This window comes from Bipolaris maydis (genome assembly GCF_028858645.1).
Source record: "Bipolaris maydis strain C4 unplaced genomic scaffold PSV08scaffold_7, whole genome shotgun sequence".
In the NCBI taxonomy this organism is placed as follows: Eukaryota; Fungi; Ascomycota; class Dothideomycetes; order Pleosporales; family Pleosporaceae; genus Bipolaris; species Bipolaris maydis.
The window spans coordinates 1541645-1565460 of record NW_027093863.1 but is presented as its reverse complement, the minus strand read 5'-3'; the positions used below and the strand labels follow the sequence as shown (position 1 = coordinate 1565460).

Here is a 23816-nt window from a genome sequence, read left to right as displayed (position 1 = left end):
ATTCGGACATTCGGACGATGCGGTGTCCGAATTTGCGACCATTGCCCAACTACGTAGGCTGCCATCCCATTGTTCACCCATCACCCTCGCGTCAACACCCATTCCAAACCTGAAGAAAACCTAGGACTCCCGGGGATAGAAACGCGCGCATAGGTCTCGACCCCCACGTCCGAAACCCGCCAAAAAAATTCTACGACAACGGCCACTAGTAAGCAATGACAATGAAACTTGCTGTACGTGTACATGGGCCGCGACTACAAGTTGCAATCTTTCACTGACGCCTTAGCAAAGTGTCTTCGCTGCAAGCGCAAGAAAATAAAATGCGACAGAGCAGACCCAGTGTGTCGTCAGTGTGTAATTGCTGCAGCGGAGTGTCAATATGTCGAGCGCCGCAAAAGACCTCGTGTTGCACAGCAAAAAAATGTTATGGAATACTTGAGTCAGCGACTCGAACAGCTTGAGAAGCATGTCAGTACCTCGGGTGAACCGGATTCATCGCCTGGCTCTCTCCCAACCCCACAGCCGGAAGTATTACAAAGAATAACACCTTTGTCGTCTCCTGAAGCCCCCTTGACTGTGGCAGATAGTCAGGAATCATGGGTAATAGACTCCAACAACACATCAGTCACCACCGTGGCTGACAATTACAGATTTATCGACTTGCTACTGACACGCGTCGGAGCTTCCAAAACCAAGCTACCCCGATCAACACCCCAAGACCAAGCATAAACAATGCCATGTTGTCGCTCAACGATGCTCTTGAAGATCTGGGAAGACTGAGAGTCCGTACCCAAGCTCACCATGTTGACTTCGATCTCTCACCTGCAGAATGTCGAGCGTGCATAGATACCTTTGTCCATGTAGCGCACTCCATGGTTGTGCCAGATGTCTCTCTAGGTTCCATGGTCGATCTCAGTGTTTTGCGTTCACTTCCGGATGTCATCAACTCTCCTTATGTCAATGTCGACCCTGGAATGCGTGTTCTGTAGTAAGTGTCTCAGTGTATGCGGTTTTTGTGAATCCGGCATTAACTTCGTGTCCTCTGATCAAGTTACAACGCCCTATATTATGGGTTGCAGGACACTGAAGGCCCGGGAGCTGAGGTAACGATGAAATCATATATGAAAGTCCTCGAAAATGTACCGGCATGGCTTGAGTCGCCCTGCAAGACTGATATGGACGGGTTCACAGCCGCCCTTATCACTTGGACATGCATCACCATGTACGACTATCCACTTGCTTGGAAATTCCATTGCAAAGTATGCCAGCACCTCATATCCCAGGGCATAGGCCAAATCGACAGTGCACCAGCAAAAACGTTCACCGATGAAGACGAAAGAGATGGCTATCGATATATTTATTGGCATAGTTTATGCACTGATATCGCGTTTCACTTGTTCTTCGGGCAACCAAAAGTCTTAAGATGGGTGCCCAATAAGATTCGGCCACCACTAATCTTTCGTGGCGACAATATGCATCCGTCGGCTCTTCGTGTCACGATCGGCGTTGTGTGGGTACGGTATACGCTCTTGACTGAAGAGTTTATTGGTTATGTCGACAAACATGCATCAAATTCCCAGGAAGATGACCTTTTCAAGAAGGCTGACGAATGCTGCACACAGCTTGAAAGCCTCGTGGCCGAGTGGAAGCTTGAGCAGCTCATGAATGCCGAGGACACTTCCATTGACCACCGCTGTATGCTTGCTGATCATACCAGTATGTGGCAAGACGGATTGCGCATTAGCCATGGATGCTAACATAAGTCTAGTGAACATTTACACCTACATCATTGGGATACAGAGGCTAATCCAAGCAGCTGTACGGGGAAATTCCGCCACAGCAGTTAAACCGAGTCCATTTGCTGTTCGAGCGGCTCGAAAAGTGTCCAGGATCATCCTCGACTTCCATACTGACCCTACCGTGAATTCAAAATCCAAGAGCATCACCAATCAGTAAGTCCAAAAAATATTGAACTCTTTGCGGCTCGAATGCTTTGTACTCGTTAAAGTGGCTGACCTTGTTGCAGTTTCATCACATTGTACCCCTTCTGCGTAGTTTTCACCCTTTACGAGCAAATACTTGCTACGTACAACCCCGACGACTGCGAGAGTGACATGCAGATACTGGAGAGTATTGGCACAGCTATGAACGAGGCGTCCGCACAGCGACGAGACTTGGTACCATTTGTCAAAACCGTCGATGCACTGAATAGAGTATCGCGAACGTTGCAGGAAGAGAGGCGCAAAGAGAGGGTTCCGACGGCGACAACCAACGCGGAGTACACCACTACTCCAGTGCTCAATTATCAGCCAACAAGCTTCGATACGGTCCAAAATCTGGTAGCTACTGAGTTGCCCGAGTTCGACCTGTCGGCCTTTAATATGCCTGGGTGCTCTGCGAACGCTCAAGGCGACTTTCAATCCCTTGGATTGTTCAGGGCACTAGAAAATGAATTTGTTGCGCGAAACTGGCAAAGCAACTGGTGGGATCTTAATGGTGGCGCGGATGAGAGCATAAATCAAACAACTACAAGGTATGAACGGGTACCTTCCCATGCGACATGTCCAAAGACAAAGTCTAAAGATGATCTAGCAGTTTACCCCAAGTGCCCAACCTGGGTTATCCTCCAACGGTTTCCGAAAATCTGTTGTAGTTTTTCTAACGAACATGTAATTAATTACCTGGAGTTCAAGGTCACTACGTGTCACCTGAATCAGCAAAGCCGACAAAGTAGAGTCGACTAATGAGGATACAAATCCACATGCCTAAAGATGTTTTGGTCCTGGCCTGGCCAACCTGCAGGATCATTACCTTCATGGTGTTTTCTGGATAGCGCAGTGGTGTTATGGCCAGCGTCCAAGGTTTCCGACTCTCTGCTCGTACATTTTCCTCTCCTTCATTCTAATTCTGTTGAGCTAAGACAGCAATGCGACATGAGGCTACAGTGCAGACTACCTGTTGACGGTTGTTGCAGCAAGCAAGCCTCGCATGTCTGTCACACGGCACGTACTAGCGACATGCATTATCTCTACCAATTAAACTCCTAGCACCGTTGAGTCCTTATCACGCGCATGCATATGCGCCGGACTGACCTCTGCTTTACACGACCCAGCAAACTTTGACGACCCATCAACTATACACACAGAGTAACAGCAAACGCCGATCGCATCAGACAACAAGCTGGAAGATCAGCATGGCTGAACCAACAGTCTGAATTAGTATAATGCATAAGACATGTTGGTCGTGCATGTGAGTGGTCAGAGACGCCGGTGGCTCTAGTGCACGAGATCTGAAAAGCAACGGAGAGCCAATCATCAATGACGGCGGTAGGAGCGCTACATGCGTATGCAACCTCCTAGCGTAGTCGGGGATTATGGCGCCATTTAGATGCCAGAATCAAGGTTACACAGTGGCAGCTTCCCAATGTCAGTTTTCGGAGCTTCCGCCGAGCAGAGATAAAAGAAAAAACAAGTCATAGTATACCACTCGGGGTTTTAGGTTAGCAAAGCGCGGTAGGCGTGCATAGCGACAATGAATTGTTGAAGAGGCATGTTGAGGAGGCTGATATGATGCACTTGTGCAGCTCTACACGCATGCGTGTATGTGCGCTTTGGCTTTTCGCAAGCCTTGCAAATTCTGTAGAGCAACAAAGAGAAACCATGTAAATTTCCGAGACATTGGAAAACTGAAAAGGGTTCAGGGTGCGGATAAGGTGTGCAATCTACCCTCTAGTGCAATGAGTATCTTGGTACGTAGACGTGATCCGAGATGGGGGACGTGCCTTCATTTCCGGTAATTACCAATCTCGTATCAGGAAATATATAGCTAATTTTTCAATCAAATACGAACTGCGCGAAAGTAGTTGAGGGAATTTTGCAAGATATCAACATGAATGATATGAAATTTGAACATGACTTTGCACCGAGAATGAGAGACAAATCTAACCCCATCATGTTCGCACATGTACTATTCACTCATTCTCTGTCTATTTCTAGAGCCACACACTCCGACTAATTACCTCGTTTGCGCAACAACATAAAAGACTAACATGAACAGCAACAGTCACCGGGATGCCGGGAGAAACACTATTAGATTGTCAAACGACGGCCGGCAAAATCAAAATTGCTAGCTTGTAATTTTAAAAAAGCCGTAGTGTGTGAATAGACATTCGTATACGTGCGCCTACGTTTCAAAGTAAATATAGTCAATTTAAGCAGCGAAAATATTGCTTTGTGTGGGAGGCCTGAAAGACAAACGACTTTCGGCAGCCGCAACGAGCCGTCGCGGAAGAAAGAAGGTAAATTGTTTAGGAGGAAACAACAAGAAGCGAACATGTGTTTATACTTGTCCGGTCTATGCTTAGCTCATGACACTTGCTGCGTCTCACGAACGGGCCGCGAGGAACGAAAGAAAGAAAGAAAAACATGCGATGAGGCAACAAACTCCCGTTTTACAACTTGTTCTTCCTTCGGCTACGATATGGAAGTGCGAAGAAGATTGAGATCCAAAAAAACACAGGCACTAAAATTCGGTTCATGAAAACCGTTCGTTCATGAGGTGTATTTCCTTCAAGCACAGTGACCCAAGCAAATCCAAAATCTAACCAAAAAAAAACATGACGTGAACCATCTTTCAAACCCCCTCCACCCGATCTTTCCCATCTGCATCCGCAAGAAAGCCATGATGATGATGATGCATTTCTTCCTTTCATCCCCCCCAAAAAAACACAAGCTTCCCTCCGCAAGCTCCTCCCCCCGAAAAACCCGAAACACGAAACACGAAACAAGAAAAAGCAAAAAAAACCAAACACCACTTCTTCTTTTTTTTCCCTCTCTCTTCCCCGGGCCAGCCACGCGTTCATTGCCTCAGACACACACACGACTTAACCACACAGACCGCCTTAGCTCAAAACCCACACATTACCCTTTTTTTTACCCCCACCCCAACGGTACACTAGCAACAGCACCGCTCAAGAGGCCCTTTTTTTCCCCCGTTTCCCTTTCCCTGTTCTTTCAACTTCCCGCGCACATCCGGCATATCCGCGCTTGGAACTTTTCCCCCAACCAGACTCGTTCTTTGCATTGAACCTTGAGAATAAATGAACTTGCGCGTGCGTGCGTGCGTGCGTGTATTTACAAAACAACGGCATTTTGTATACAAGAGAAGAAGGGGATGGAAAAGAGATTTTGTGCAGCTGGTGGTAGTGAAGTCTCTCTTTCTTTCTCTCTGTATCTTTGTATGCGCGCGTTATTCGCCAACGTTTGAGCAAAAAGAAAAAAAAAAGTGAGAGAGAGAGAGAGAGAGAGTCACATGTTTTTTTTTTTGGGAACAAGGGGCGCGTAATCCAATAGTTTCAAACCTCTGTGTCAATGAAGCGTGTGTCTCAACTGCCCCGAAAAAAAGGGTTCTTGATATGAAAAAACTACTCCATGACTCTCTCTCTCCCTGTCTCTCTCTCTGTGTGTGTATATCTCTTTCTCCGTTCCAGAACCTAGTGCGCCCACGTTGTAATTAATCCGACACCCCCCCCAATTACCTTGCGTAAAAAATGGGCGACGAAGCACGTACACACCCATGCGCCCCCCCCCCCAATGCCTTGATGGCGTGACGGAAGGAGAAAAAAATCAAGGGCCTCTTTTTTTGCTTTTAACTTTGGATGTTGTATGCTGTGCGCCAAAAAAAAAGGCCGAAAGAGATGAGGTAATATCACGTTCAAGGGGTGTTTTCTTCCCAATTACTAGCTAATGCACATCATGAGGTAACATATCCTTAATGCATTGAACTATAGCCAAATTCCCCTGATGGGTAAAAAAAAAAAAAGTTTTGATGAAATATTTCAATGTTTATTTTTGTGAAAATAAAAGGATTCGTTATTGTCTACCTCCCCATGCAGATTGAGAAACTAACCCTCCCCCGCGAGTTACTCGATGCAAATCCAGATGATCGTTAGGTGACGCCGCTTTCCCCCCATTTTTTCGAATTCCAACAAAAAAACGCCCATGTAATGTGTGTCTGTGTGACGGACGTGGTAAATGATTACTATAACGCCGCTCGCAATTCGTAAGGCCAAGCAACCTGTTGCGGCGGGGAAAAGGAGAGAAAATGAAAAAAAAGGAAAAACCACAGTGGTAATGTTCCATGGCGTCTTGAAAGATACATGCCATGTGCCCAAAATGTAGTCCAGAAGCTCCAAGTTTGCAAAATGGTACATGATTAAAACAACGTAAAAATTTTGATGCAGCATGGTGCCAGCACGTAGTGTGGATGGTACGATGCCCATGGCAGCGTGGCGGCGACGCGTACAACAGGGGTATTACGTGAGAGTAGAGCTATTGTGACAGCAATGTATCAAACCTGCTCCATAAAGGCAGACTTCCGCGAGTCAGTCGATGTTCTCCGCTTCTTTTGGAGCTTCTTGGATGCTCTCCGCTCGGCGAGCTCAAGCTCCTCGGGAGTAGGCTCCTTGAAGGTGCCTGGTCGCAGAATCTCAAATCCAGAGTTGACTTTGCGGAGAACTTGCTCATTGCGGTCCTGATTTTGGTCCGTCATGACCTGGTAGGGGACCTGATCATAGCTATATTGGTGGCTTGGGCCGTGCGGCTGGTAGGTATCGGGGTAGAACGGAGCATTAGGTGCGTAGGATTCGGTCAGAGGAATTGCTTGCCTCGCCTGGTTGGCTGCGTGGCCATCATGGCTAGGGCCCGAAGAAGACGCTACGATATCTTGAGATGGGTGGATACCAGTGGAGAGCGGAGGAGAAGGCGACTTCCGAGGTGTGAAGTAGTTGACACCGTTGAGCGTTGAAATCTGGTTCTCTGTGACGCTGGCCCATTCTCCGCTGTGGCCTGGCTTGCGGACGCGGGGCATGAGCTGTCCGGTCTCGGCGACGTGGGAGAGGCGGTGGCTTCGGAGAAGTTCGAGGTCAGTCTTGGGGTCGATGTTCCTTTGAGCACCATTGGGAGGGAGGTATGCAGTCTCGTATGCGCGCACGTCCTGGTTAATGGCCATGTAGTCGGTTTCATCACTGTTGCGGCTGCTCGACTTGGAAGAGGATTCAGCCTGTCCGAGAGGGCTGGCGCGAGCTGAGGGGTGATTAGCATTGTTTACAAACCCTATCTGATGAGTACCTACATGGAGAAGAGGAGCCAGACAAGTGAGCCGACTGAGAGACGTGGTGGTTGCAGTTGCTGCAGCGGGGCCCGTCGTGCTGGTGTCCACGAGCGGGCGACGAAGAGCGTGATTCGGTGTTGGACAGTGGTTCAGCGGAGACGGCGCGGTCAAATGAGCTTGGAGCGCACGAGCTGTTGCGGCTAGAGCCTTGGGCGACTGGCTGTGGGAGTTCGAGCTGCGAGTTGGTGCGAGGGAACTTGTCGCTCATGACGGAGTTGCGGCTGCTGCCAACGGGCGTGTTTGTTCGTGAGATCCACACACCGTCGACCTCGATACCGCTCTGGATAGCACGGATGCCGAATGGGATCTCGTCCTTGGCGTCTTCGTTGACTTGGGTTACAGGCTGCGCCTCGAGCATCTCGGGCGACTGCGCCCTCTTGCCCTTGTCGACCTTGCTGTACTTGCGAAGCTTCCTCTTGTCAAAGGCAAGCTTGATGAAGCCAATGAAGATGGTCAAGACGATGCCACAGGCAAGAACCTGGGGGCAGCGTGTTAGTGTGTCACTGGCAGAGGCTGTTTGGAGTCACTCACAAAAGTCATCTTCTGCCACAACTCCCAGCTGGTGAAGAAGACGCCATTATCAGACGCCCCGAAAGCCATGTTTGCAGTGAGGAGGTGAGGCGGCTACTCGGTCCCCCCAGTAAAAATAGTTGATGGGAGGGTGGTTGGACGAGGTCAGGTGGCGGAGGAGAAGCAAGCAGCAGTGCTCGTTATTGGACGGGCGTGTGCGGCAAGCACAACGACAAGACCAAGGACAAAGAGGGAAGGTGCCGCTAAACAATGGGAAGGCGCGTGACAATGTGACAATGGCAGCAAGACACGACGGGTGGCAGTGAGTGGTGAAAGAGGCTTGGCTGGAGGGGTGGTGCTGTGCAGTAGTAGTGGTAGTAGTGGTAGTAGATGGCGAGGAGGGTAGCGAGAGATGGGTCCTTTTCCAGCAGATCCCGTGACGACAGCGAGCAGAGTGAAGAGGGGAGCGAGCGGCGGGGATGTGGTGGTGCGGTGGAAACGAGCGTGGAACGTCTTGGAAGACGGGAATCACTAGGGCTTGGATGGGGCGAGGGGAGAGGAAATATTAAATGGGGGGAGGGGGTAGGCACACGGTCGATCGCCGCCCACATACACGGGCCCGGCGGTGGAAACATCGGGGCAGAGGGTGCTGGTGTGTGTGATGGGGACGAGTCGATGGTGCTGGCCAAAGCGGGCTGGCGCATCGGCCGTGCATGCGTGCCACGGGCGGACGGCAGGACTACAGGCTGGAAATAGCAAGCGACGGTACGCAGAGGTGGTTGGAACATTCAACGTCTGGCAGGTTGGCAGCCATGTGGAGCCCATACGAGACACAGTCGCAGCCCTAGAGCAGACCCGACGGCGGCCAATAATAGATCCCAGCTCGGCGACGCGCTTGCAGCTGCTAGTAGGGACACGCTCTAAGTAAGTACTTGCACACTTAGGTACATGGACCTACTTGGGCCGGGACCTGCAGTCGCACGCCCCCAGCAGCCTCGCCCTCTTTGCCCAGCGACACTCGTCCATGTGCAATTGACGTCTCTTTTGGCGCAGTGCGTTGGCGACGGCAGCGGCACCACGCCTGCGCCATCCAGTTAGACTGCCGCCGACGCCACCAGGAACGTGGCGCTCTCGGCTGCTGCTGGGCAGGGGAGTGCTCCGTTATCCGTTATCCGTCTTCCACATGGTGTCCATCTTTGTTCCGGACGAGCAGGATGCGCTTCTCCACATGTCGTGATCGCTTGCGCCCATGGCCATCACCGTGACATTTGGCCTCGTCATCCACGCCCCTTGTCCCGCCAGCCCATGGCAGCGACGACAATCCCCCGGTCGCGCCGTGTTTCGTCTTTGCCAACCGCCGGCTCCCATACGGCCGTTTAGAGACACTTGTCACAACAAGAGTACTGTTGTAAGCAGCAATTCCCGCGGCAATAATTCCCACAGCAGCTCCACCCCAACGATGGGTTTTGCGCCGTGGCCGGGGTGGGTGTGCACGGGCCCCGTCTCTCCCAGGACAGGGCGGGGGGTCCTGGTGCCTGTCCCTGTCGTCTGCGGTGCACGACGGCAGCAGTGGGAGAGCCATCTGGACGCCCATGGAGCACGACATCAAGCTGCAACCGCCACACCCAGCGCACACCGCATCTCCTGTCCCTCTCCTCCTTTGTTCGACTGAGACTCTGCTTCCAGCCATGGTACTGGCGCGCCGCCCATGCAGGTTCCGTCCGCTTGGCTCTCGTGCCTCTACTATGGAGGCTATCGATTAACCTGCATCCCCAATCGATACATTGATAGAGATGTCTGTGTATATATATGTCCATGCAAACCCACTCAGTCTTACACCGACACAGCCTCGTTCAACCAAGGCAATGGCACAGCGAAGACGGCAACCATTACTTCCCCTGGCTCGGTGACTGCTCCTGCTTCCAGCTCCTGCTCCAATACTTGCATCCACATCAGCCACAAGACATCCAGATTCCATGGCATCAAGTCTGCATGCAAGCAAATCCTGTCTTTGCCTGTTTAATTGCACACCACCAGGGCCTTGGATACCAAAAAAAATTCCCTCTTGCTGGCCAAGGTGATGCCGTTTTGGAGGGCCCACCCGGTCTCGGCAAAGTTGAGGGATGCATCCACCCCATTAGTGTGCAGCAGCAGTAAGCACCGTAATATTGGCACCATTCTGTTTGCTGGTGATCGGCGAAACTCTCTCGTACTCCTGCGCCTTGGCCACTCCGTACTGCTCTGCTCCGCGCCCTTCTTACACCACACGTGGACAAATCCCAAATCTTGCTCCTTTTTAGTCGCTGCTCCCATCGCCAACCAGCGCCTGCCGTCCATTGTCTCGGGGTGAGCTAGCCAGAGCTACCCATCTTGGCCCCTCGACACAGGAGCCTCTGTCGGTTGCCGTGGCGCCCAGAGGTGATGCACACTTGCAGTCAACACATGTATAGGTAGGTACACACATATAGCTACACTCAGCTCATCCCATCCTGCCACACGCAGTGACCACGTGCAAACGTAACAGTCCACTGTTGCATGTCCACATGTAGTCTTCGCACATACCACCATGACATGCGATGCCGTCATCGTATTTGCTGTGGGGTCCTGCAAAAGCCCTTCGCTCGCACTCGTCTCGTCCATGCGCAGTCCCCTGCCTCCGACCATTGCAGTCTTCCGTCTTGGTGGTGCAAGCCATGCCAGCTAGGCAATAGTTCATGCACCAAGTTTTTCTTTCCTTGTCCATAACCTGCGCCCAATGTGCCATTAGCGTTCTCACGTGAATGCGGCCCCGAAAAGGTGTGTCAGAAGCTTAGGCAAAGACAGCACTGCGGCGAAAGTCAATTGCAGTCGACGGCCGGTCGGAAGAAGCGGGTTACAACCGTCTCAGGGGGGGGGGCCTGCTGCCCGTCTTCCGAAAATAAAGTCATGCTGCCTCAGCTGGCCGAGGTAGGTGCTGCTCGCTCCCATTTGGTGTCCCTGACTGTGTCATTTTGCGAACCGGGAGGCAACCATTACTGAGGCACATGTTTCGTCGCGGGGTCATGGAGACAGACATGGCCCGGAGACTTGCCTGAGAAACAAGGAACGCCACGCTCGTTTCGAATGGGCGGCAGGCGTCTCGTCTAACAACGTCATCCTACCCCGAAGCAGCCATTTTTGCATTTCCGTTTCCTTTTTCTTGGCCTGCGAGACGGGCGCCTTTCTCCTCGCGCCCCTCTCGCCCGCCGCAGCCACCACCACCACTAAGCACCAAACAATGGCTCTGGTCACGATAGTCGGGGCCGGGTCATGCGAGGTGCAAACAAGCAGTTTTATGGGCGCACTGGTGGCTAGCTGACGCGCCCTCGGTTCACGTCGTTCGGTACCTGAGGGATTCCCATGTCGTCTTATGCAGGGACCGCCCGGAGGCCTTCCTTCTTTGCTGCATCTGCCCCTCATCATCCCCTCAGTGTTCGCCATACATACATACAGCCTCCAGTGCTGACGGAGAGACTCTGACCTCTTAAACAAGTCGCAGCCTCGACATTCCTGTACCATGACGTCTTTAGGCGCCACGCCCCTCGCACGAATTCCGGATCATGTCTGCACCGACACCAAACCCCAAACGGCCTTGGTTCCTGCCCGATTGGCTCGGCGACGGAAGTCATGATGTTAGTCGCTAGATCGAGCAGTTCCTCTTGGATTCACAACCGCCAAACTCCAGCCTGCACCGATACTCCACTCTGCCTTTGTACTGCGCTTTTCTGCCCTGCACCGCCCTACCGCCATGCCTATCCGCAACCCTTTCCGTCGCGCTGGTGCGCCTGACCAGGCTGATGACGCCCAACGGAACGCCCCGGAGAACGACTTCAAGGCCGCAACTGTCTCCGGGGCCACACCCTTGCAGCTGAAGGATCCAGCAGAATACAAATTGAGTGGTGAGACTCTGATGCCATATTCCGGGCGCGCGAGGCGTGTTCCGCGCACTGCACATGTCACGACCGGGCGCTTACAGTTTGTGTAGAGATCAACGATAGCGGCGTCTACTTGCCGGTAAGACTAGCCCTTTGAGCGCATATGGAATTGATGCGGCGCATGTGAATTGCGACGGCAGGGACGGCCACATTGAGAGACATTGGCTCACTGCGCGACAGCCTTCACCACACCACGAGAAGCCAACCTTCTGGCACACCAAGTCCAACATCTCGACAACCTCATCGAACCACCGGAGCCTTCTTGCCGAAAATGAGCCCTTTAGCATTTCGCGCGAAAGTTTTGATTCGTACCGGAGATCATTTGTACATCTATAACCAGTACCAGCAGCAACTTCCTCTCTAACACCAGCCAGGACATCTCCGCGCGCTCGCCAATCACTGACAGTGTCCACGAGACGTATCCCCGCCAATCGCTCGACGCGCGCAGATCTATGGACACGCGGCGCTCTTTTGACGCCCGTCGCTCGCGCGCCACACCCCGCTCATCCATGCAACAAGGCCGCTCTAGCGAAAGCCACGATCAGGTACCCGAGGAGGGCTTCGAGGATGTGGGGCTGAATGACGAGCCCAAGCCCCAGCCCAAAAAGCGCGGCATCTTCTCCCGCTTTGGCGACAACAACCACTCCAATGACCGCACCGAAGAGCGTCCTACCTCGAGTCACCACTTTTCCCTAACAGGCCGCAAGAGGGCGGAAAGCGGAGCTGGGTCCGAGCTCAAGCCTATGCCTAAACCCGCCCCCGAAATGGCTGTCGAGTCGCGGTGAATAATGTGTATCATCTTGAACACACGGATTATGACAACGGAGTTTTTCTTTTTCTTCAAATGTAGTAGTAAATGGGTTTTTTTCCAACGCCCGAGAATGCTTTCATTTTGATCAGCAACCTCTTGGTCATGTTGATAATACCCTACTGGAAACGGGAATTTGGCATCCGTGGCGTTTTTTCTTGGGCACAGACATGGGTCGTGTCACTACAATAATCAACCAAGTTGCAATCGTTTCTGCGTTTTCATGAGCAACTGGAGGATCTGTGCGATTTGCTATAAATATGTACATGTGAGGTTCAAGCCGCGTAATGTGTATTCCGTGCTTATTGAGATGACTCGCATCAGATTGTGGAGACTGTGGAGGTTGCTATTCGAGTTTCTCGTATCCCCCCTTTTGCACCGTTAGTACACGAGAATACGTAAATAGCCAATCCGACTTTAAAGAGAAGAGCCGGCCTTACTACTAACATACAACATGAACTCTTCTTGTCTGCGAAGAAGATACTTTACATTTCCAGGCTGTAAATTGTAGCTAACAAAATAGCGAAATACTCAATTTCAGCCTTTGATATACTATCGCCAGTGTAACTGTGCTCTCTTCAATCTTGGCAATGGTGTTGGGGTCCTGCCTACCCAGTTCGTATTGGCCGGTGGTGGCACTTGATTCGACTTGCTCTTTCCCTCCCATAAACCTTTTCTTCAAAAAGGTTTTGCCTCGCTTCTCTACACACCCAACTGTGACATATTATCCACTTTCACTTCAAGATTCACGAGAGCGCTCTACAAATACCGGCATATTCTCCAAAATTCTTGTCTTCACCTCGGAATGATGGCACGACTACGCCTCGGAAGGTGCCTCATTTTCTCCGCTTTCACCCCCACGTCGCAAACAGTAAACATACCCTGTGATTCAATATTGAGATTGAGAGGTTCCTATCCTATCGTTGAAAGCTCGGGACAAGACAAGGCTGTAGATGATGGGGGTTGAGAGTGGCTTAGACTGCGGCGTCTCCGCGCCGCTTGACGTCGCAGCCTGAGAGGATGCGCGTCAAGAGCCTCTACGAATGAGAAATCAGTAACATAGCACAGATGGCTCAATCCCTGATACATGTTTCTCAAGTCCGTAATATGGATTGGCCTCCCGGTTTGAGGAAGCTGTTGCCTTGTCCATCCAGCCTTGCGATACGCGCGCACCATTTCACATGAGCAAAAGTTTGGCCTGGCTTGACCAAAGTACTCCATGCGCATGAATTAAGGAGCAACAAACTCATGGCTGAGCAAATTAGTATTCTCGTTCATTCCATCTAGCGGCGTGGTTATCGGGATAATGGGATATCGCGCAGGTATAAGGTGAAAGTGAGCTCAGTCCGTTTGTCAGTTTCACTGTCAACAAAGCGCCACACGCACAATCAGATTTTGCACTACCTACACATTCAACTTGAACTCTGCAGAGCTTTTTTTTTCAATAATCTTTCTGTTAAATCGTGGTGACATCACTGCCACAACTTCAACGATACAACGCATTCATCTACCGCTTCTTTTGTTCACAAACCTAAGACAGGTGAGTATCTATCTCAACTGATAGAGATAGCCTACCACCAGTGACGGAGAGAAACACAAGAAGCCATGTTTGATATACTGACGCAACCATCCTAGCACACGCTTACTGAGCATTCTGGGCCATGGAGTTCCTAGCGGATACCACAGCCTATCTCTACCACCATGTGGTTCTTCCACCAAAGTTACCACAACAAGATGATCAAAGCACTGGAAATGACGTTGCCCTCCTTGAGGTGGTCGTCCAGGCTCTGAAAACTCTGAAGGACCACGTGAAGATCGAACACGTCGGGCCTGTCATCGCGGCCATTGCCACTGTCGAAAACCTCCGTAGTAGCCGCGATGAGCATGGACTCACCAATGAGCTACAACTGGAATGTCTTCTTTCCAAAATCACGAAACACGATACTGCTGGAGCAGTTCCCATTGAGATTCGGGAACAGAACGCTGGAATACTCGCCAGCCGCTCTGGGGATAACATTGAATTCGAATTCTTCGAACTCTCACCGACTAACGAAGCGGCTATGAAATCTGGACGACTTATACGAAGCTTTCCGGGATATGCGGCAAGCATCCCTGTAACCAAAATCGCCGGCAATGTAGAACTGCTTCAGTCGATCTCCAGTACCTTGGCCAAGATGACGACTCAGAAGGTTCCAAGCTTCCAGCCAAAAATCACCAAGAACCGGAAGGTCATGAGCGAAGAACGCGACACTACCGATCCTGGTATAGTCACGAACTTATACATGCACACTATCGCAGCTTTAGGTGAGCCAATAGACGTCAAGCACATCTGGAAACATACCCGTGAAGAGGTACTCTGGAATGACTGCCTTTCACCATGGCGACGTTCTCCGCTGTGGCTTTTGTTGCGCGTATCGCTACAGCTTCTTTTCATTCGCGAAGCACCAGGTACACTGCATGAGGACGTGTTGTACAAGGCGTTCATGATCTCCATGTTAGCAAAACTGCTTGAACTGGCTCAGCGTAACTGGAAAAGCTTGGGAAGCGAACCAATCCATGCCGTCTCTGCGAAGCTGATGCGTCGACTGCGCAAATTCAAGGCTCTCAAACATTCTGAGTACCTCGGGACGTCCTGGGTCAACCACATCGAAACGGGCATTCTCAATGCTCACCGCTTCATCAATCAACATTGGCTTGGCTTGGTCAAGAATACGGAAGGTAACATAGATACAAGCGTCATTGCCAGTCTACAACCCGAGGCCGACCTTGACATGAACCTTTCGGGACTGGACGCCTTCCTGTCTCAGATAACTTCCCGAAAACAAGAGCACATCCCGTCAACATACGTCCCCACATCGCTGTATCCAACGTTTTGCCCGTCTACACTGCCAAATAACCTGGGTGGTCCTGAGGACGACAAGTACTTTCGTCTGGCGGCTCTGGAGCATTGGGTCGAGCATAACTTGTCGGATTGGACTCATCACCACCTCTATGATTCGAACGCCTGTGAGCAACTTCGTACGCTGATGAAAACCTACTATGATTTCGCCAATACTGCGTATGATGAATCGCCGATCGCCATGTCAGTCATGTACCTGACTCTTGCCGAGATTTGGATATCATGCGATAGATGTGCATGCGCTATTTATCCCATGTTGACCGATTACGATCCAGAGATCAATCTGAAGGAGTTCCAATCTCTCGTACTTCCACTGAAGAGCCAACTGAATCGACTCAACTCTATTGAGGGCTATGTTGATTTACGACGCCACAAAGCAATCCAGGGAAGACCTTCGATATACCGGGAGTTCGGTAAGCCTTCTTCATTCGCAGTTCGATATTTCGACCAATGCAAATCGCTCCAGTCTACGTTGGAAAAGATTGAGCATGATGCTGCAGTCTTGCGGAAGAAGAAGTGCGAGGAATTAGAGAGTCTCAAAGTTCTTTATCGCCAGTACATGGACACTTACCGCAATACCTGTTGCGATTATCGTACGGTAGTCACAAATCGTTACCATGGATATACTAGGGAGGTGCATCATCCCTACTGTTGTCGGTGTGCGGCCAAGAAGAGCGCGGATGATCTTAGCATCTCAATCTATGAGTGGCCGCTGTCCTCGTCAAAACGTATAGCGAAAGCAACGGTATTCGAACTGAAAATACCTGAAGCTTTTAGCAATTGGCGAGATGCCTCAGCGTATTTCATTACAACCGTAATGGGTTGCCAAGAGAAGACTCCAGTGAAACCAAGATTCCAGTTTACGCTCCAGAATCATCACGGTCTATCTGATGCACTGTCTCCACACTATTCAAAGAGGATTATCGTTCCACTATCCGAAGTCAAAAGCCACACAGTTACCCACCGAAATAACATGAAAGCTGTCCAGAACTTGAAGGAAAATGACATTTGTTTGGAGAACGCACTGCAATATCGTTACTACGATACTACCAGCAATCAGTTCAACACAACGACGCCAGATTGTACGGAAGAGATCCCAAATAGATGCATGTACAAAATGCCGCAACGATCAAAGGCACTGGAACGATTCATGTACCGTCTGCCCTGTTTACCCAATGGTCTTCCTGCCAATGAAGTTATTGTAAGTTCCACAATTCTTGCGCATTACATGCTACTATAGTACAATGCTAACCGAGGTTCAACACCTAGGCCAGTTTATCGGACTGCCCAGCTCACCTCTCTATTGACGAGTACAAGGCTTTGTGCGCATTGTCTCTCGGAAACCACATCTTGCATTCCAACATTCTTACCCAGCTGGCGGTACCAACAATAGACTTTTCAAAGGTCGAGACACAATGTATGGTCTTTCAGGCAGTACAGCAAGCTGGACTTCCAGCGCAATGTGTTGAGCGTACAACTCATCACATCCTCAAGGAAGCCTCTTTTGGTCGTGCATTGCTGGAACAGCTTGAGACCGCGCTCGGGCGCATTGAGGAAAATTGGGAATCATGGCGGGCTTCTGCCATATTCTCTATAGTCGCTCGTAGAGTTCTTAATTTGACTACCGCCCAAGAAGTCCGTTCACGAGGATTTGATTATCTTATCCGACTGCGATCTGTCTGCCTCAAATGGTTTCTTAAGTTGAAGCAGAGAGCGGCCGCATCCACAGATGATGACCAGCGCACAGAACTCTATTCAAGGGCGGCAGAGATTGCTCTTGTATGTACAAGTACATATGATGTCGAGGAAGATGACTTTGGGTCGATCCTAGAACATGAGTCGGCAATTTCAATTCTCATGCAAGCATCGATAATCATCCAGGAGAATATCAACTTCATCCAGTCCGAGAACGAAATTCTTTTGAGGAGCACAACTCTATCGTGGAGGTGGATGATGTATCGGATTCTCCCCAAGCTACGTGATCGAATCCTCTCAAACGGTCAAAGTCTTTCAGACGCCGTCACTGTAAACTGGGCAGCTTTTGATCCGACTTCAGAGAACCCTTGGACTTCACTCGGTGGTTGCAAAACACACTGGCTCCATACCACCTCAGGATTGCTGTCGGTGCATATCAACTTACTTACCGGTGAGCTTCTTGTAAATGGTTTGCCATTGTCTCGACTTCCTCCCGAATACATGTCCCATCACATGTACAAACCTTTGTTCCAAAAGTCAGCATTGGAAGTCGTACCAACCAGCGAACCAGGAATGCGTTTCTCGGCAAAGGCTCTATACCACGAGTACAAGCTTCACTTTGGAATGAAAGACAATGATATGCTGATAGTCACCTACGGGGATAGCACGAAGCTCGATCTGGTTCCATCACGCGTATTGCAAAAGCAGCTTCCCGATGCATTCTTGACGAGCTATATCCACTGGTATGATCACAAACGCAAGGAAGTAATCTTTCGGCGTCGAGATAGCCCGTGGGAGTCAGCACCTGAAGAGTGGCGTTTGGCCCGCAATGTTCATAACAGTGCTTGGCGACTGATAAAAGGTTCTGAGATCTTGATCAGCCTGGGGAGTCAGTCTGAGAAGATACTTTCTAAGACACTCCGGTCATTGGAAGAAGGGAGGCATATACATGCCAAGCTTGATACCACAACTCAAATGATCAACATTGAGCTTCCTCGACTTCAGCTCGGGTTTTACATCAAACAAGGAGCAAGTCCAATATATTCTTGCCAGTATCGCGACATGAGCATTGATGGAGACCAGAGCATTGGAACTCTTGTGGGCTTGGTCAGTAAGCTTGTACTCAAACATGAACATACGGCAGAACGGTTGGTCCTCATACCAGCGCCCAACACCTTCGATGCATCGAGTATCATTTATTCCAGTGACTATCGTTCTGGCCATCATCCCATTGTGTCAATCTGCAAAGGAAATGTTCACAAGGTGTACGCATACACTATAGATACCGACCTTGGTAGACTGTTGGACACTTCAGAGATACAGAGTCGACTTTTCTTAGGCTACCTGCATGGCATCACCTCCGGATGTCTTCCAGATCCATTGACCCACCGCACTGGTACAGAAAGTAGCGTTGAAATCCTTGGGTCAGCGGCAGTATGCTCATTCGATGTTCTCACACCAGCAAACCTAGAGCTTCTATGCCATATAGCTGGGCTTTCCGCAAAGAGGCAGTGGTATCCTGAAAACCTAAAGGTAATGCAACAAGTTGAGTGGGATGAGCGTCTTCCATCATTGTCGCAACACGTTTTTTTTCGAATGATGGTATCCAATTTGCTGAACCAGGCCGCCAAGATGCGATTATTTCATCCAGACAATGCGGTTTTTTCCTTGATTGAAAATGCTCAACAGAAACTGGCATTGATATCGGACCGCCATTTGGATCAACGCGATATGCTACGGTCAAGTACCTTCCGCGTTGCAGGATTTGGTGCTGGGGAATTCAACAAAACCCATGACGTTCGGTACCAGGCTAGAGACATAGTACAAAACGAGAGGGGCCGTCATGCCTTCATCGCTGGCATTCTAGCGCTTCGGGATGAAGCTGCTTTACACAGCAGCATCTTGGATCTCAAGGGAAATCTCGTTCGCAAGCATTTTCAAGGAGCTACCGTTGAAGGCGTTGACGATTCCTTCGATCCTGGGAGTCTTGGATATGACTCTGAATGGCTTGAAGCTCCTTCAAAACACTTGATTGCAAGTTGGTGCACGCTGCATCGAACCCTACCCAGAGTCGGCAACCGCTACAATTTAGCGACATGGCTTTGCACCATGGCATTTGCCAAGGAAGCTGATATGACTACAATCCAAGCTCTGGTAGCATTCTCAAGGCTACCGGATATGGCAGCCGTACAGCCGCCTGCTGCTTCCCGGTTCGATCTGACACGAGGAGACAGATACGAAGTCACAGAGATACGCTCGATTCTTGTTCAAAATTCCAGATCCTTCGATACATCTGCGGAAGCTACGTCACCCAGAATGAATAACGAGACTTCTGAAGAACACGAAAAGCGAATCGAGGCACTGTTTAATTCTCGGCAGAACGAAGCAATCGAGAGCGTTGCAAAAGACTTACAAACCCAAGCATCTGTTCGAGCACCTATTATAGAGTCAAAGCTTGAGTACACGAGGTATCTTGATCTTGCCGAAGCAATGGTGAGAATTCAAGATTGTTTTAAAAGCTGGTACGACAATCGCCAGTTCCTAAACTATCTGGGGCAGTCAACAAAAGTACTGGCGCGTCAGAATGTCTTGAGCGTACCTCAATCACACTACTGCCGCTCTCTACCTCAAAGGAAGGCTGGCCTCGACCCTGGCAACCGCTTTTTCAGCATAGGGAGTATTTTTGCTGGTTCAATACCTCTCATACGCCAACAAGGTAGCTCTCTCTTATGTTTTAGTTTGGCTTATCATGTATTCGCGAGTTTGTCTAAAGTGATTTTCCTAACATCTTTTCTAGTTTCAGATCTGAACTTTCCTACACCACCATCTGAGCCACAAATCACGATTGCGAAAACACATGGGCCTACAATGCATTCCCAGACAATGGAGAGGCTTGAAGATCTTTGCAAGCACCTTACTACATATTCCAAATCGAAATGTGAGCAAGAATACGTTGAAGATCTATGTATGAGCTGCGAATCCTTCCAAAAACATCTCAACACCAATCACACAAACCAAGATCTGATTGTCAATGCCGCCACTATTCTGGAAGAGTACTTGGGCGAATGTCTCAGATATCTCAAGAAGATTTCCTCCTTATTTGAAGGTCTGTTTAGTAGCGAGATTGAGTTCCAGACCAAGCATGCGCCACGAGTTTCGCCTACCTTCTGGCTCAGTCAGCTGCATCGAGATCGCTTCGAACTTTTACCGGAAGCCTGGAAAGAGATCATCATAGAATATGCTTTGGCTATAACCAATTTGCAGAGGGCTCAAAGATTGGTTCGTCTCTCCAGCAAGCCGGTAGAGCTCATGGAAGAGTTACAACACATTGGGCACTCCAACTGGGATGTGCGCCAGTTCCCTGAGACGCTTCTCCTCGAGGCCGAAAGCGGCATCCTAGTTCGTAAGGAGCAAGAGTACATCGCAAGCCAGATGCGTTCACCCGAGAATGGGCAAAACGTGGTACTGCAGCTGTTGATGGGAGGTGGCAAGTCAACCACTATTGTTCCAATTCTGAGCGCTCATCATGGCGACAAAAAGAAGTAAGTTCTCTCATCCATCAACCTAGATTTTGCTAAAAATAGATTACTAGGCTAGTGAGGGTGATAGTTGCGAAGCCTCAGAGCAAGCAAATGCTACAAATGCTTGTAGCAAAGCTTGGAGGAATGTTGGGCAGAAGGGTCTACCAGATGCCCTTCTCACGTAACCTTCGACTTAGCGCCAATGATGCTCGGACCATTCGACAGATCTACGACGAGTGCATCGCCAACCGTGGCGTGCTTCTGATTCAACCTGAACATATTCTATCTTTCAAACTCATGGCTGTGGAATGTGTCCTCCTTGACCAGCAAGAAACGGCCAGGTCGCTATTGGCGACCCAAGAGTTCTTCGACAAAGTCTCGGTCGACTGCGTTGACGAGAGTGACGAAAACTTCTCTGTGAAATTTGAATTGATATACACCATGGGAGAGCAACAACCAATTGAGTTTGCTCCCACACGATGGTTTATCATCCAGGATGTCCTAATACCCCTGGCATCTGTAGCTGCCCGAGTCAAGAAAGAGCTGCCTGATGCAGTCGACATCCAAGACGATAGCAACAACAAGTTCCCAAGAATCAGATTTTTGCGTTCTGACTCTGCTGATCGGGCCTTGCACCTGCTGGCAGTGCATGTTGTTCAACAAGGCATTGGTATTCCTTCAAGGTCACAACCGCCAACCATGCAAGACGCAATCATCCGCTACATTACTCAGATGGACTTAAATATTGATGAAGTGGATGCAGTTGAGAAGAGCAAATTTTGGACGGAAACTACAAAGTCTCCTCTCCTCTTGCTACGCGGCTTGTTCGCTAATGGTGTTCTTCGATTCATATTCACAACGAAGCGGTACCGGGTCAATTATGGACTAGATCATTCACGTACGCCCAATACTTCACTCGCAGTAAGTAAAATGCTCAAATTTATATTGCGCAAAGTAAATACTGACTTGGTGCAAACAGGTACCATATAGGAGCAAAGACTCGCCTTCACCAAGGTCTGAGTTCTCGCATCCTGATGTCGTCATCATTCTCACACTCTTGTCATACTACTATCAGGGGTTGGCCGACAATGAACTCTTCGACACAATCATCCATATCTTGAGGTCTGATCAATCAGCCACATATTATAATGAGTTTGTTCGAACCGCATCTCCAACCCTGCCAAAGGCATTTCAACAACTTTCCGGGATTAGTATTCGAGATCGACATCAGTGCATGACAGAAGTGTTTCCTAGCTTGAGACATTCAAAGAACGCAATCGATTACTACCTTGCACGTTTGGTCTTTCCAAAGGAGCTCAAACAATTCCCTCAGAAGCTTAGTGCGTCAGGCTGGGACCTCGCGATCAAGAAGCCGCACCCAACAGCAGGATTTTCTGGTACAAACGATACCAAACATTTACTCCCACTCAACATCAAGCATCTTGACTTGCCAAGCCAACATCATACCAATGCACAGGTGTTGTCATATCTGTTAATGGACGAGACGTCGGTAGAAATTCTGCCTATGCGCAAAATTGGTAGCACCATCAGTGATGGTGAGCATCTGCTGAAATTCATCGAATGCTTGAACTCAGATGTCAGGGTTTTGTTGGATTGTGGAGCCTCGATCCTTGAACAGAATAATCGACAGGTTGCTGAGACATGGCTGAAGATGCGCAGCAGCGAGGTCCAGGCGGTAGTCTACTTCGAGAATGAAGAGTTGGCAGTGCTCGATCGCAGCTCTCGCGTTGATTCATTCCAAACATCGCCTTACGCCAAAATGCTGGATTCATGCGTAGTCTACCTAGACGAGGCGCATACACGTGGAACAGACTTGAAGCTCCCACGTCATTACCGCGCTGCACTTACATTGGGTAGCCAATTGAGCAAGGACCGTCTTACACAAGCTGCAATGCGGATGAGGAAATTGGGCCATGGACAAGCCATTACATTTGTTGTGCCCGCGGAGATCAAAACCAAGATCTATGAGCGGACTGGAAAACCTTCAGATATCCAAATTGATGTTCGCGACGTACTGTCATGGGCAATCGGAGAGACATGGTCTGACTTGAAGAGGAGTCTCCCCTTGTGGGCAGTACAAGGCGAACGGTTTGAACGACACAAGAATCTCATAAATGGCGCCAACACCACGAAGGATGATACGGCAGCTTTTCTGGAGAATGAAGCCGTTGATCTGGAAACGCGGTACAAGCCTCGCACTCAGGACACAGATCGTTTCACTCAGCTCAGCGATTGGGACATGTCTAATCCCAACATCGATAAGATCATATCACGGTGCCGCGATTTTGAGGCCATGAACTTAGGATCTGCTACATTGAGTGAAGAGCAGGAGAGGGAGCTTGCTCCCGAAATTGAGGAAGAGCGTCAAATCGAACGTCCTCCACGCTTGGATGCTCGAGAGCATCAAGTCCATGAACATCTCAGGCAGCTAGTTACTACCGGCGAAGTTGTTACAGACTTGGAAGCATGGAAGCCAGCATTTCAAGCACTTAGAACGACTAGTGCGAGTCGGCTCGCCAATCTGAAAGAGTTCCCAAGCGATTTGTTGGTAACGCTAGACTTCATGTACACAGTTCGCGTACCTCCAGGCTCGACCCGCGACGCTTTTATCGCGGACTCGTATCAACGACCAGTGCAATTTGTACTTTCTGTACCGGACCCGCGTTGCCCAAGGAATGTCAGCAATCTCATCATCATCAGCCCCTACGAGGCGAATCAATTATTGCCATTGATCCGCGAGCACAAGAAAGTCACGCTCCATTTGTTTGCCGCCCGCGCCAACGCCAGTTACGCACCCCTTGACCAGCTTACCCTGTACAATATTGGGCATGCTTTCAACCCACGCTCTCTCTCACGCAGCCTGACTATGCAACTCAACCTATTTGCCGGCAGTCTGTACCTCCGCTCTCTAGATGAGTACAACGAGCTCTGCGGTTTCCTGGGTCTCCTGCAAGGCAGGGCCGAAGAAGGCCAGCAGGTGTATGCCGATGGCTTCATTGATCCTCCGGCTGGAAAGTGGCGTCTCACAAGGTCGCCTGTTCCCTTTTTGCGCCTCTTGCTCATGAAGATCCGCCGTGAGGGCGAGGGTGTCGAGAAGACGCATATGGGTAAGATATTGAGCGGTGTTGCGTTGGAGGAAGTCGATTTTTGATAAGATTGAGCATTGAGTTACTGTGTACTTGAGTTGGTTGGCGTGAGGAACTTGCGATGAATTTGCGTAGCGTTTTCAAAATGGTATT

The 23816-nt window shown here is 49.9% G+C and overlaps 6 protein-coding genes across 6 annotated transcripts; 4 read left to right on the top strand and 2 right to left on the bottom strand.

Moving 5' to 3' along the window:
- Positions 1 to 88: 88 nt before the first annotated feature.
- PSV08DRAFT_362530 (uncharacterized protein) lies at positions 89 to 2834 on the top strand. The gene is made up of 7 exons (XM_014226886.2): positions 89 to 233; positions 292 to 600; positions 651 to 988; positions 1052 to 1716; positions 1769 to 1952; positions 2027 to 2533; positions 2593 to 2834. The coding sequence occupies exons 1-7, from the start codon at positions 216 to 218 to the stop codon at positions 2651 to 2653; spliced, it is 2082 nt and encodes a 693-aa protein (XP_014082361.2). The 5' UTR covers positions 89 to 215; the 3' UTR covers positions 2654 to 2834.
- Positions 2835 to 5851: 3017 nt separating this feature from the next.
- PSV08DRAFT_300920 (uncharacterized protein) lies at positions 5852 to 6577 on the bottom strand. The gene has a single exon (XM_066092628.1). The coding sequence runs from the start codon at positions 6278 to 6280 to the stop codon at positions 5921 to 5923; it is 360 nt and encodes a 119-aa protein (XP_065949157.1). The 5' UTR covers positions 6281 to 6577; the 3' UTR covers positions 5852 to 5920.
- PSV08DRAFT_300911 (uncharacterized protein) lies at positions 5852 to 7779 on the bottom strand. The gene is made up of 3 exons (XM_014226887.2): positions 7702 to 7779; positions 7132 to 7648; positions 5852 to 7082 (listed from the first exon to the last, which is right to left on the bottom strand). Exons 1-3 carry the CDS (start codon positions 7768 to 7770, stop codon positions 6349 to 6351), a joined length of 1320 nt encoding a protein of 439 aa, XP_014082362.1. The 5' UTR covers positions 7771 to 7779; the 3' UTR covers positions 5852 to 6348.
- A 1150-nt stretch (positions 7780 to 8929) lies between these two features.
- Positions 8930 to 9352, top strand: PSV08DRAFT_247699 (uncharacterized protein; the record flags this gene model as incomplete). The annotated part of the gene is made up of 1 exon (XM_066092356.1): positions 8930 to 9352. One exon carries the CDS (start codon positions 8930 to 8932, stop codon positions 9350 to 9352), a length of 423 nt encoding a protein of 140 aa, XP_065949156.1.
- Positions 9353 to 11371: 2019 nt separating this feature from the next.
- PSV08DRAFT_300891 (uncharacterized protein) lies at positions 11372 to 12747 on the top strand. The gene is made up of 4 exons (XM_014226890.2): positions 11372 to 11597; positions 11684 to 11712; positions 11814 to 11957; positions 12008 to 12747. The coding sequence occupies exons 1-4, from the start codon at positions 11447 to 11449 to the stop codon at positions 12416 to 12418; spliced, it is 735 nt and encodes a 244-aa protein (XP_014082365.1). The 5' UTR covers positions 11372 to 11446; the 3' UTR covers positions 12419 to 12747.
- Positions 12748 to 14102: 1355 nt separating this feature from the next.
- On the top strand, positions 14103 to 23728 carry PSV08DRAFT_223924 (uncharacterized protein; the record flags this gene model as incomplete). The annotated part of the gene is made up of 5 exons (XM_066092184.1): positions 14103 to 16541; positions 16610 to 19724; positions 19833 to 20577; positions 20628 to 21477; positions 21536 to 23728. 5 exons carry the CDS (start codon positions 14103 to 14105, stop codon positions 23726 to 23728), a joined length of 9342 nt encoding a protein of 3113 aa, XP_065949155.1.
- Between the last annotated feature and the right edge of the window lie 88 nt (positions 23729 to 23816).